This window comes from Microcebus murinus, chromosome 13 (assembly GCF_040939455.1).
Source record: "Microcebus murinus isolate Inina chromosome 13, M.murinus_Inina_mat1.0, whole genome shotgun sequence".
Lineage (NCBI taxonomy): Eukaryota > Metazoa > Chordata > Mammalia > Primates > Cheirogaleidae > Microcebus > Microcebus murinus.
The window spans coordinates 62,400,200-62,413,967 of NC_134116.1; the positions used below are offsets into that span (position 1 = coordinate 62,400,200).

The following is a 13,768-nucleotide window of genomic DNA, read 5'->3' on the forward strand; positions in this document are numbered from 1 at the left end:
ACACACATAGATACTCAGTAATTGGTAGGTAGGTATTTTTAAGATTATGATCATCATTATTGTTTACAGGTAAGTTGTTTATTAAAAGATACTTGTTTTCCTAAGTAAAGCTGACTTTGAGGAGTTGAATCATTACTGCCTTAATGTTCTCTTTTCTGAGTAGCCTTTAGCAAGTCATGTTAAATATAAGTTGATATGAGTAATTTGATGTGTCAAATATAATGATGTGGCCTTGTGTTCTGAAATAATTGGTTGAATTTGTGAAAGAATAGGACTTCATATTGAACTTATTACAAATAACATTGTAAGATGTTTGGTTGAAAATTGAGTTTTAGCTGTTTAGTGTTGGTTGGGATTAGCATTTGTATTATAGAAATATGATTGAAGTTTCATATGTAATTATAAATTTCATAGTAGCCACATTAAAAATAAAAAGAAACTGGTATGATTAATTTTAATAATATATTTTCTTAAAATCAATATATCCAAAATTATTTCAATATGAAATTAATATTTTAAATTACTAATGAGATATTGCAGATTTTTATATGCCAAATCTACAAAATTGAGTATATATTGTATGCTTACCATACATCTTCATTCATACTAGCCATATTTCAAGCTCTCAATAGCCATATATGGCTAGTGTCTACAATATTAGACAGCAAAGGTCTCGATATTTTTGTTGAAAATCCTGTTTAATAGACCTTTTCACTGATGACATCTTTTTAAAATCACGAGTATTTTAATAATGCTTCTGGACTGAAAGTATTGCAGGTTAAAATATACAAAAGAGGAATTCATTTAAAATAGGTGATGAGTCTCAAGTATATAAGCCAGCTAAATTAGAAAAATACATGCTACCATCTGTATATTAAAATGCAAATATTTAATATATGTAAAAACTGCCAGTAGACCTGTTAAGTAATTATTAAATATCTGCTGTGTGCTTAGTGTAAATCTTAGAGATAGTACTTTTATTAAGCAGGAATAAGATTTTGAAGAGATAATTACCAGATGTTATATATGTGTGTGTGTGTGTTAAAGATATATTGGATAACAGAGATAGTGGTTTTTTATGTATATGTAATTTTATATATATGTAATTTATCTATGTATATGTGATTTTTTTCATTGTGCTTTGTTCAGACCAAGCTTTCTGTGTTTCAAATACCTGTAATTAGAATAAAAAATGTACATATTCTCACAAAATGAGATTGTTGGTTGGAAATAAATATTTTTGTTCATTCTTACATAAGATAATGAAATAAGTCAATCTTTATTATTGAACTTTTAATTAGTACTGTCAGAAACCCCACCATGGTTCTTTCTTGCAGCTAACTAGTTTTTATTCTTCTTATTCTTTTTTTTTTTTAATCTCAGGCCGCTCATACTCTGTTTGTTCTCCAAGAATGCTTAACCAGTGTCTGGAGTCCTTGGTGCAGAAAGTACAAAGTGGGGTAGTAATAAACTTTGAAAAAGCAGGACCAGATCCTTCCCCTGTAGAAGGTATTATTGCACTTTTCTTAAAGACATTCTAAACTTGCTTTATCATTTACTCGGCTAGAAGTGAAAAATTACTTTGATTTTGGCTGATATTGGCAAGGTCAAATAATTAAGATGGCAAGACTGCTGTTGGTAAAAAAGGAAGATTAAATAGGAAAATCAAAGTAAACTGGTGGTAGTTCAGTAACATTACCTTTTTATATTAATGATTGTTCATTGCCTGAAATTTTAATAAGAGTCAAAAACCATTTTAAGCATTTACAGTTAGGAAACCTCGTAATTCCTCTGTAGTATTATACCATTTTGTCTTTCATAGTCCCTTAATTCCTAGAGTGTTCAACCCTAGGTGTTTACTTTAATTCCTTAGCTACTTTTGTTCTCAGGATCAAACCGATTGGAACCAAGTGGTTTGTGTGGATCCAAATATGAGGAACCAGCTTTTGCCATTAATTAATCTTGAGCCTACCCTTACACACACCCACCCCCACACACCCCAACACACGCTGTATTCTCAGCTTCTGTGATCATGGACCATTTCCAATAGTCAGTGGGTATAAGGTGTTATACTAGAACCAATGTTTATAACTGTGACCCTCTGCATTGTATGTAACTTATTTCAAAATTTAGAAAGTCATTATGACACTTGGCAGAAGTGATCCACTGGAGTGGGTAATTATGGGAAGAGAAAGGTCATAGAGATGAAAGAATGGATACTATAGGGAAGAAGCAGATGATAAGACTAAGTTGTATAATGTCTAGTTTAAAAAACCAAACAAACTTACAAAAAATTTTTTTTAATTGGTAGACATGGAATGTATTTTTTAATTATTTTAGTGCTTGGCTTAAAGTTAGGCACTAAGTAAATGTTCACTGAATTGTTGAAGAGAGTTGCTATTTTGCTAAAATTATTTTAGATTAAAGGTATGTGTTTGAATCTAGATTTGCATATTGAGTTTGTTTTTTATTTTATTTTTTTTAAATTAGGTTTTAGTTAAAAAGATTTCTAAGAAATACTCAATTAGCAATACTTAACCTAGTATTGACTATGTGCCTGGCACTGTTTTTAACACTGGCAATACGATGATAAAAAAGGCACCAATGTGCTTGCCCTTATTATACTGTAGTGGAGAAAACATGTCACTGTTAAACAGATATTCACCATAAAGTATGTTTTGCATGTTCTGATTGGGAAAGCAAAGAATGCTGTGGGCTCTCCTTTCATTTGTTGAACTCATAGTTGGAATTTGCAGACTTTACTGTCTAATAAATTATAATGTTGTCTCAGTGTTAAGCAGTCATAGTATTCTGCCATTTAAGAAAAATAGGAAAATCCAGAAATGAACAAGTATTAGGACATTTTTATTAACTTAAATAATAATGGATATAATTTAACTTATGTTTTTTTTTTCCCCTAGTGATATATGCTTTTTTGTCTTAATTTCTTTGCTATAGATGGCCAGCCAGATATATCAAGGCCTTTTGGATCTCAGCCTTGGCATAGCTGTCACAAACTCATATATGTAAGACCAAATCCTAAAACTGGGGTTCCTATAGGCCATTGGCCTGTTCCAGAATCTTTTTGGCCAGATCAAAATTCTCCAACACTAGTAAGTACCAGAGAGATTGTAACTATGTAATAGTAACCATTTAGCTGTCTTTTATATTTGTTTTAAGTACTATTGTCAGTTAAAGGTGTGGCTAATTTTTATGGGAATTAGACAGATGTTCAAAATGCTATGATAAGCTATTACTTGCTTTAGTATACTGTATTTATTATGAATTAATAGAAGAAGGGCATTTTCCTTTAGAATGTAATATAATGCTTATTCAGAAATATAAATGTAGCACAAGTTCCTCTTTAAATATAATGTATCATGAGGGTTTGTCTTTGGGACCCAATTTAGATTTTAAATGAAGGTTTAGGTAATAATTCTGATAGTTTGCCTACAGTCTCTTAGAATGTAGGTTTAGAAACTCACGTTGACTTGCATGGTTTTAGTTATATTCAGTGTTACAGACTAGACTGGAGGTTTAAGCTAGAAAATATTTTCTGGTTTTGTTTACATGAATTTTTAGCAACAGTGAAACTTGTTGAATGATCTTGGTGAATTATCAATATTCATTATAAGTCTTAAAAGGGTGAAACTGTACAAATAAGTATCTATTCAGTCTTGTTAGTGCTCTGCTTTTTTCAGATCATTTTTTTTCCCCTAGTGTCTGAGGACATTAAAGGAATATTTTGTGGGAGAGCATGATAGTGGTTCTCTTTGATATTAACTCTTAGAAGATAAGAAGTGTATTTCAAAGATCGTTAAGCAGTCTTTAATAATGTTTCATGCCACTATCATTTATAAATTAAACTGAACCTTTCTTGAAACTTTTTGTACTTTAAATCTGTATCCACTTTTCAGGATAATTTTTACTTTGAGTCTATACAAGGCCTATAAAGTGATATTTCCTTTATTCATTAGGGATTTGGTGTAGTAGTACATGGAATTAAGGCTTTATAAATTTTATTGAGGTATCTTCTTTATAACTTTGTTTTTTCTGATTGAACCATCATATTTTTTTAGTCTGGCCTCATAGAGAAACTTTACTAATTTCTTTGGTAATTTTACTTTCTCTTCTGGAGCTCTTTTAATTCTTACAGAACAGATTACATATCTTGTATGATATGTTGTCATGTTGCTTATTCATTCTATTGTATTTATTTAACATCTACTGCAGTTACATGTAGTACTTAAATCCTAATGGAAAGAAATCCAAAACCAATATCCCAAGCCTTACCTATTAATGTTGCTTTATTGGTCTATTGCAAATTGTTACAAGCCATAGAGGTTGGGTAGGATTTCAATTGGAGGAGGAAACAGTATGAGAAAAAAGTTTGAAAGTGAAAAAGAACAAAATGTGTTTAGAGGAGTAACAAGTAGCTGAGTATGGGTGGACCATACCATATGTAGGACATTGAGAATGCTTTTAAAGAAATCAGATTGCTTATAACTGTAAATGCAAGGTTAGGAATATGAGCTTTTTTTTCCAGTGGAGTTCAGGAAATAATTAAAGATGTTTTTAACAGAGTGCTACTTTAGAGAAATTGATTTGGTGGTGGTTGTATGCAATAAATCAGAAGGAGATGAGTTAGAAGGGCAGGTAGGCTACTTGGAGGGCTATTGATATGGCTCACATAAGAGATGTTAAGAGTTTGAATTAAAATGATGGAAGGGGAATCATAAGAAAGTTAATATTGGAAAGAACTGGCAAAATTTAGTAACTGAAGGCTATTAGTGGGGAAATGAAATTTTCATAAATTATAATATTATTTCAGATAAGTATTGCTACTGAAATGAAGTGTGATTTATTAGAGAGTTATGGTGAATTTGATCATAGCTCTACCAGTTATTAGCTGTGTGCCTTTGGTTAATTATCTTCTTTAAGTTTCAGTTTCCTATTTGTTAAATGGAGATAAGAGCTCCTATTTCATAGGATTGTTTGGGGGATTAAACAAAATAATTTTATGTAAAATTTTCTTTTGAAGTTCTAGGAATATTTCCCTCTACTTTTTTCCTTTGATTTCAATATTTTTATCCAGAAAATAAGTGCATTTCATGGACTGATTCAATAAGCTGTGTGGTCAGGTGCATGCTAGGCACAGGAGCACAAGATGAGTAATATAGTTCTTACCCTCTTGAACGTCAGATATGCACACATTATAGAGTACAGTGTGCCAACTGTCATAGAGGGGGGAGCAGAGCCAACAGAGGTAAAGCCTAAATACCCTGGTGTATGTTTGGGATACAGGATGGGGAGGGGATGTCAGGGAAGAAGTCTCTTGAAGGTTGATACTTGCCAACTCATTCTTCAAAACTTAATTTGTATGCAACATGCTAGAGAGAAAATAATCAAGCAGTCAGGGTTGACATGTGAAACACAGAGGCATGAAAGATGATGATCTATTGGGGCAATTGTAAGTAGTTGGTGTAGTTAGAGCATAGGGTCTGTAAGGCATGGTGGTGGAAACGCAGATCTTTGTATGTGATACTAAGGGTCTGGGTCCTATTTTTAGGTGATTGGCTACTACTAGTATCAAAGAATGTTAGATAGGGAAATTATATGATGATATTTCTATTTCATGGCCATAGGACTGATTAGAGAAGGGTTGACTAGTTAGGGAGAATAATTGAAAAGCAGTTGTACTAGTCTAAGATGAGAAATTATGAAGTCCTAAATTAAAGTGGTAAGAAATAAAAGATACATTTCTAGAGAGATGAGAATTTAGTGTTGACATAAGGCAGCAACTAGGACAAAGTACCTGCCCCTAACCCTTCTTGGGAAGAGGCAAAGATATACAAGGTAAGCAAAATGCCAAAAAAACCACTTTTATTGGGTGGTGGGCAGGTGGTGGGGGGAGAAGGGGAAGGGGTGTATACTTACATAATGAGTGTGGTGTGCACCACCTGGGGGTTGGACACACTTGAAGCTCTGGCACGGCGGGGCGGCGGGGGCAGTATATGTAACCCTAACAATATCTGTACCCCTATGATATAATGAAATAAAAGAAAATTATTTTGAAATAAAAACTTAAAAATAATAAAGCAAAAAAAAAAAAAAAAAGAATTTGTGGTATCATTTTAGCTAGGTATTTGTGACAGTTAAACCTGGAGGATGAGGAGGAGATACCAAGGATAACACCTTGGTTTTTAGAACAGGTATTGTTGTTTGGGGGAGAAATAATGAATTGGACATAATGTATCTGAGGGACCCATCGAAGATTATGGTTTTGTCCAATAGGTAGTTGGATACATAAGGAAAATGAGAAAAATCTGATTCTAACACAGTAGATTTGGGAGCCACCAAGGTATAAATAGTAAGTGGGGCCAATACAATCCTTTATAGCTATGAACTTTCAAATTATTTCCTCATAGCTCATATCTTGTTCACAGTTAGTGAGATTTTAAGGAAGGGAGACTGCTAAAGGGTAAATATACCTTTTTTTTTTGAAAAAAAAAAAAAAGGTATTAAGTCTTTCATACCTCTAGAACAGGGATCTTGAAAGTAGGGTATGTTTACCGCAGGGATTACCAAAGCAATTGCTGGAATAGGGAAGGAAACATTAGAACTTCTATTTGTTTATTTTTCTCCTATTTTAATATTATTTTGGTGTACATATTTTAACTATATATGTAATATTATAAATAATCTAGAAATAAATATATATTCCAGTGTATATTCAAAACTGATCAAGATATATGATTAGTTTGGATGCCACTACTCTGTTTAAGTAATTAAATTGCTACAAATGAAGACTTATGGAAGTTTCTTTACATTTCTTGTTTCTTAGACGTAAAAATAAATGAATACTCATTTGATTCCAAAATTTTGCATTTAACTTCTGATATTTGATTTTAAGACCTAAAATGACTTCATTTTGTATAGATTTTGAAGTGTTTGTCTTTTTCTTGTGAATGTTATATTATTCAGGCATTGCATTTTCAAGTATTTTCTTTCAGCTTAGTGGTGCTTTTAGCAGTAAATCAAACTTTACTAGCAAAACTGAGGAACTGAGTAAATTTTGATAGCGAGGGATATTTAGTGAGTGCTTCTGGCATTTTGTATAAGTAGTAATAATAAGGCTTTTTCCTCAGCCACCTCGTACATCTCATCCTGTAGTGAAGTTTTCCTGTACAGACTGTGAGCCAATGGTTATTGACAAACTTCCTTTTGACAAATATGAGTTGGAACCTTCACCACTGACTCAATTTATCCTGGAAAGGAAATCTCCTCAAACATGTTGGCAGGTGAGCCGAACAACAATAGTGATTTAAAAATTTAAGTAAGGTGTTTCTAAAAATGCTAAATTGAACCAATGGTTTATATAACATTCTTTAAAGGTTGCTAAATATAAAGCTTTCACCACTCCTCCTTTAACAGGTATATGTGAGCAATAGTGCAAAATATAGTGAACTTGGTCATCCTTTTGGTTACTTGAAAGCCAGTACAGCACTGAACTGTGTCAATTTATTTGTGATGCCTTACAATTATCCAGTCCTTCTTCCCCTCTTAGGTAAGTTGTTCTTGTCACATTCTCTGTGACTCAGCATATATAAAAATTCTCCTAAACACAAATGTTGGGAACATTTCTTCTTGTCTTCTGGAAATTAAGGAAAATATTTTGAATATTCTGAAATGTTAAACCTATTAAATAATTATAACAACCTGTTCATGTTTGTGGTAAACTGAAAATTGGTATTGAAACACCTTTTAGTCTCCAGATTAATAATGTTGTTATATTTTAAATTTTAAAATTAAATATTCTAATTTTTCTGCAAGTTAGATTTCTAACAGTCTTAGAATTGGTAATGTAGGCTTTCTGTTTGGTACAGAAGGCATTTTGTAGTCATGAGATCTGAGTGCATTTTCTAAGAATTTGTCTGTAATTTTCATGTGGCAATTTTTTAAATGAAGAAATTTGTTCCAGAGCAATATGGTAAAAGCCTAAAGTTAAAAGTTATAGTCAAAATATTAGTGGATATATTTTATAGAAAACGTGCATATTTTGTTTCTTTCCTCAAATCTGTTTTGTGTCTAGATCTAGGCAGGGCATAGATTTTCTTTGTGCATTTGCTGATTCTGCCTTCATTATTACATGTAATTTTAGACCATAATTGGCACCTTTTTATTTTTGAAATGGTATTACAAATAGAAAGTGCCAGAGCAGAAATTTTACTACGTTTAATTTTGTTAAAAACTTATGTTTGGCCAGACACAGTGGTTCATGCCTGTAATCCCAGCACTTTGGGAGACTGAGGCAGGAAGATCGCTTGAGGCCAGGAGTTTGAGACTAGCCTGAGCAACAGCCAGATCCCGTCTCCACAAAAAATAGAAAAATTAGCTGGGCGTGATGGTGTGCACCTGTAGTCTCAGGTACTCCAGAGACTGAGGCAGGAAGATTGCTCTACCCCAGGAGTTCGAGGTTGAAATGAGGTGTGATGAGGCCAGGACACTGTAGCCTGGGCAACAGAGCGAGACTCTGTGTCCAAAAAAAAAAAAAATTTTTTTTGTCTTTTGTTATCTCTCACATGTAACAAAGCAAACTTTAAAAAGGAAACTTCTTTGACTTGATTTTTTTGTGTGTGTAAAAAAACAATGAGTGATGATAGTTCATTTGTATTATACATTTCTAGATGACCTGTTTAAAGTGCATAAAGCAAAACCAACATTGAAATGGAGACAGTCATTTGAAAGTTATTTGAAGACAATGCCTCCCTACTATCTCGGGGTAAGAATGTTATTGTTAAAAATAGAACTTGTTATAAAATTTTTAATAGGCTTATAGTTTATTATAAATATTGTAAACTTTTATTTATTGGTATATGAAAATTTGAGTGTACATATGACAATACAGATGTAATGGTAAAGATAAGTTTCAGTGATTTAGAGAAATGATGATGGTGGTGATCATGAGAACATTTATATACTGCTTATTCTAGGCCAGTACTGTTCTAAGCACTTTATATGTGTTAACATCATTTAATTCATACAGTTACCATGTGAGATAGAAATGATATTGTTACTGTTTAATAAATGAAAAAACTAAGGTACGAAAAGATTAAGTAACCTGTCAAAGGCTACATAGCTAATAATGCATGATGGTTAGGAGGGGGATTGGAATTCAGTCTGGCTTTAAGAATTTAGGCTTTTAACCTTAACTGTTGCACTACCTTTTCAAATGGTAGTTTTGTGATTACAGTTATCCTCCGGTGTCTGTGAGGGACTGGTTCCAGGACCCCCCCAGTGGATGCCAGAATCCACAGATGCTCAAGTTCCTATATAAAATGGCATTATAGTTGCACATTACTCTTATGCACATCCTTTGGTATACTTTGAATCATTTTTAGATTACTTATTAGATCTAATACAGTGTAAATGCTATGTGTAAATAGTTGTTACACTATATCGTTTAGGGAATAATGTCTAGGAAAAAACAGTTTATACATGTTCAGTACAGATACAACAATCCATTTTTATTTTTGCCAAATATTTTCGATCTGTAATTGGTAGAATTCATGGAATGTGAAATCTACAGACACAGAGGGTTGACTATATATTTTTTTAAGGGTGCAAAATGGTTTTTGTTGTATTATTTCTCAAATCTCCAGAAATACCTTTTTAGGTAGATAGTATATTTTCATAGAACCATATGCTTTTAGCAATCTTAATTACTTTAAAACTAGTATATCACAGTAGGTAAGACCAATAACATATATTTTATTAAATAATTTATTTTGTTTGTGAAAAATAACTTTTTAACAGGAAGACCTAAACTAAAACCACCTTTACATATCACTTGTATTGATGTACTATTATTACAACACTTGGCTATAACTGATCTTTCTAAATGGGCACTAATATGATTAGAGGATCAATTTCCTGAACTTTGAATATCATGACACTTTATAATTGTAAGAGATAAGTTGTATTGAATGTCTAGCACACAGTGCCTGTCATGTAAAAGGATGAAAAGGAAAAAACATACTTTGAACAGGAACTGTTACATACGTTGACTCATTTATGTTTCATAGCATCCCTGAGGACTTAGCTGAAGGTAGATAGGTATTAAATATAAGAGCTGGGATTTGATTCCAGTTTGACCCCAGTGCTTATATACACTTTCTAATGTCAATGGTTATCCTTTTTCTGGGTCTGTCCCATTCACATATGCTGGACAGCTCCTGTTAGCGATATTTTTCATTGCACAAAGTGGTTCTCAATCCCTCCTTAAAATTGAAAGGTGTTTTTTGTTTTTTTTTTACTGTACCACATTTGTAATAAATATTAGACTGTATTTTTCTCCTGCTTATGTTTTCTTTGTTTGATTTTCAGCTCAGCCTATTATCACAGTAGTAGAAATCTTCTATTTTCTTCGAGTCTTTTTTACTTAACTACCTAAGTTTTATCAGATCTACCACAATGTGTCTCCTGTTCATTTCTTCCAAACTTAGTATCTTGCAGTGGTACTAAGGAGTCCAGCACTTCACCCTTCTTGCCGTAGGAATTATTATTACAGCCTCTAATCATGTTCAGCTATTTCAAACTGCTTTTCATGCCACTGACAAACATTTTATTGAAACATCATTATGATTATATTATTTCCTTATTGAAGAAAAGAAGTAGTAATAACATTTTTGGAAAAAATTTTAAAACAAACTATATACATGGAACTGTACATTTTTAACAAGCTTAATATTGAATGATGTTTCTTTTTTTCCAATAGCCCTTGAAGAAAGCTGTTAGAATGATGGGAGCACCTAATCTAATAGCAGATAGTATGGAATATGGACTTAGTTACAGTGTCATTTCATACCTCAAAAAACTGAGTCAACAGGTAATGTCCAGAAGTAGAGTGAGCCAGCAAGTATTTTGAGTGATGGTGGATAAGATGCTTAATAAGCTAGAAGCTAGTTCTTGGTGTTTCTATTGGAATTCCATTATATTAATGTATTACACTTTGAAGCCATTTATATCATATTAACATAATTCTGTCTCAAGTCCATTGTTGTACTATTTTGAAATGTTAATTGTAAAGTTTTATAATCATTCCTCATTTATGAAAATGGCTTTATTTAATGTGCCCCTAGACTTCCTACTTATGTTACTTTTTGAGAAATTTAGATATAAAATTGTTTTTATTAAAAAAAAATCAGTTTCTGCTTTATGTTTTAAAACCAGATTTTTCTTTCAAAATGGGAAGGGTATTTTTTTGTTTGTTTGGTTTTTTTTTTTTTTTTTTTTTTTTTTTGAGACAGAGTCTCACTGTATTGCCCAGGCTAGAGTGCCATGGCGTCAGCCTAGCTCACAGCAACCTCAAACTCCTGGGCTCAAGCAATCCTCCTGCCTTGGCCTCCGAAGTAGCTGGGACTACAGCTATATGCCACCACGCCCGGCTAATTTTTTATATATAAATTTTTAGTTGGCCAATTAGTTTCTTTCTATTTTTAGTAGAGACAGGGTCTCGCTCTTGCTCAGGTTGGTTTCGAACTCCTAACTTTGAGTGATCCTCCCGCCTCGGCCTCCCAGAGTGCTAGGATTACAGGCATGAGCCACCATGCCTTCCCTAAAATGGGAGGATTTTTTCATTTTCCTTTTTCTTTTTTATTTTAAGATAAAGGCAACTCTTCTGGATAAAATGGGAGTTCTTTTGAAATGTCTGTAAAAGCACCGAATTTTGTCCTTCTGACTATATATCACAAGCAGTATACAATTTAACTGATTGCCAAATTATTACTGCCTTATGAAATATATTATTTTTCCAGTACCTCTCAAATCTCTAACTACTAATCAGGATGCACTTTGGGAGGAGTCAAAATACTGCTATTTGCTTTCTAGTGAAGAAGCTGTATCATTATTTGCTATTTCTATGAACATTTAGTTAAGTGCTAATAACAATGTTTTTAAGTAGAAATAGATGGTTGTTTTTTCCTAATTTTTAGTTACCTGAATTGGGGATATACATATTCATTTAGGATGTATTTATATTTCATGGTTTAAGTGTAATGGGTATTAATAAATAAAATAACAGTTGAAATTGTCCTGCCTCAAAAACTTAGAGTTGTAGTGATTTAATATCATAAGACATTATTGTTTAAACTATGTTTAGTTTCAGGACTTGACATAAACTATGCTAATTTTTTAAAATTTCTTACATACTTTAAAAAATATTATAATATTTTATTTATAGAAGACTATAACCATTAGTATCTAATTTATCAATTTACATTATATCAAGATAATTTTTGTTTATTTTTATTTTAGGCCAAAATAGAATCTGATCGAGTCATCGGTTCTGTAGGCAAAAAAGTAGTACAGGAAACGGGAATTAAAGTCCGAAGCCGATCACATGGTTTATCAATGGCTTATAGGAAAGATTTTCAACAGTTGCTCCAGGGAATTTCAGAGGATGTTCCTCACAGACTGCTAGACCTTAATATGAAGGAATACACTGGGTTTCAAGTTGCTTTGCTGAATAAGGTAATAGTCACAGGAATTTAGTACTACTCTAGTTATGTTCTGTTGTATTATTGAATAAATCAAATTTTTTGTTAACTGATATTGTCCTAACTTTAAAAAGCACTTCTAATATCACCACAGAATGATCATTGTACTATTGTTGAAACATCAGATTTTAGAATTAATTTGTACATGGCATGTGAATGAATGGATGGATTGATGAAGAATGAACTAACCATTCATTTTATAGATGAGAAAACAGAGACTTAGAGATTGCCTAAAGATAAATGACTGATGGTAGAATTCACTGTAGTTTGGTACTTTATTCTGATGACTTTAGGCCCACGGCATGATCCTAAAATGCAAATATCTTCATCTCAGCAGCTTTTTTGTAGAAATAGGCAAGCTGATTCTGAAATTTATATGGAGATGTAAAGGTCCTAGAATAGCTAAACCAATTTTGGAAAAGAAGAATAAAGTTGGAGGACTTATATCATCTGATTTTAAATAAGTGGAATTGAATCTAGATGTAGGTCCTCGCACATATCAATTAATTTTTAATAGAGGTGCTAAAATAAGTGGTGTTAGAACAGTTGGATATCCATATGAAAAATAATGAATTTGATCCTTTAACTCACATTACTTGAAGTGGTCATGCTCTTAAATGTTAAGAACTAAAACTATAAACTTCTAGAAGAAAAAATTGGAGAAAATCCTTGTATTGGTTTAACAAAGATTTCTAAAATACAACAAACAAGCACAAAACAAAAGATGTCATAAGTTGAACATCATTAAAGTTAAAAAAAATTTTATTCTTTAAAAGAAACTATTTTTTAAACAGGCAAGGTACAGCTTGGGAGAAAATCATATATTGAATAAAGGACTTGTATCAAAACATATATAAAGAACTCATACAACTCAATAATAAAAAACAAAAATCCCAATAAAAATGGGCAAAATATTTGAACAGATGCTTAACAGAAGAAAATACACAAATGTACATAGGAATATGAAGAAATGCTCAACCTTATCAGTCATTAGGGAAATACAAATTAAAACCATAATGAGATACCACTGTGTAACTGCTACAATGGCTAAAATTTAAAAGCCTGAAAAATCCAGGTGTTGATGAGGATGTGGAGCAACTGGAACTCTCATATATTACTGATAGAAAATAGTTTGTATTTTCTTAAGAAGTTAAACATATATTTTCTTACAACCAGCAATTCTATTTTGTAGGTACCTACCCAAGAGAAAT

The 13,768-nt window shown here is 32.2% G+C and overlaps 1 protein-coding gene across 1 annotated transcript in view; it reads left to right on the plus strand.

Moving 5' to 3' along the window:
- Positions 1 to 13,768, plus strand: part of INTS6 (integrator complex subunit 6) — an 89,733-nt gene that overhangs the window by 64,297 nt on the left and 11,668 nt on the right. Inside the window, exons 6-12 of the mRNA XM_012782645.2 lie at positions 1,384 to 1,509; positions 2,959 to 3,113; positions 7,149 to 7,301; positions 7,435 to 7,567; positions 8,688 to 8,782; positions 10,778 to 10,888; positions 12,316 to 12,531. Coding sequence (XP_012638099.1) covers positions 1,384 to 1,509; positions 2,959 to 3,113; positions 7,149 to 7,301; positions 7,435 to 7,567; positions 8,688 to 8,782; positions 10,778 to 10,888; positions 12,316 to 12,531 — 989 coding nt within the window. The remainder of the gene's footprint in view (positions 1 to 1,383; positions 1,510 to 2,958; positions 3,114 to 7,148; positions 7,302 to 7,434; positions 7,568 to 8,687; positions 8,783 to 10,777; positions 10,889 to 12,315; positions 12,532 to 13,768) is intronic.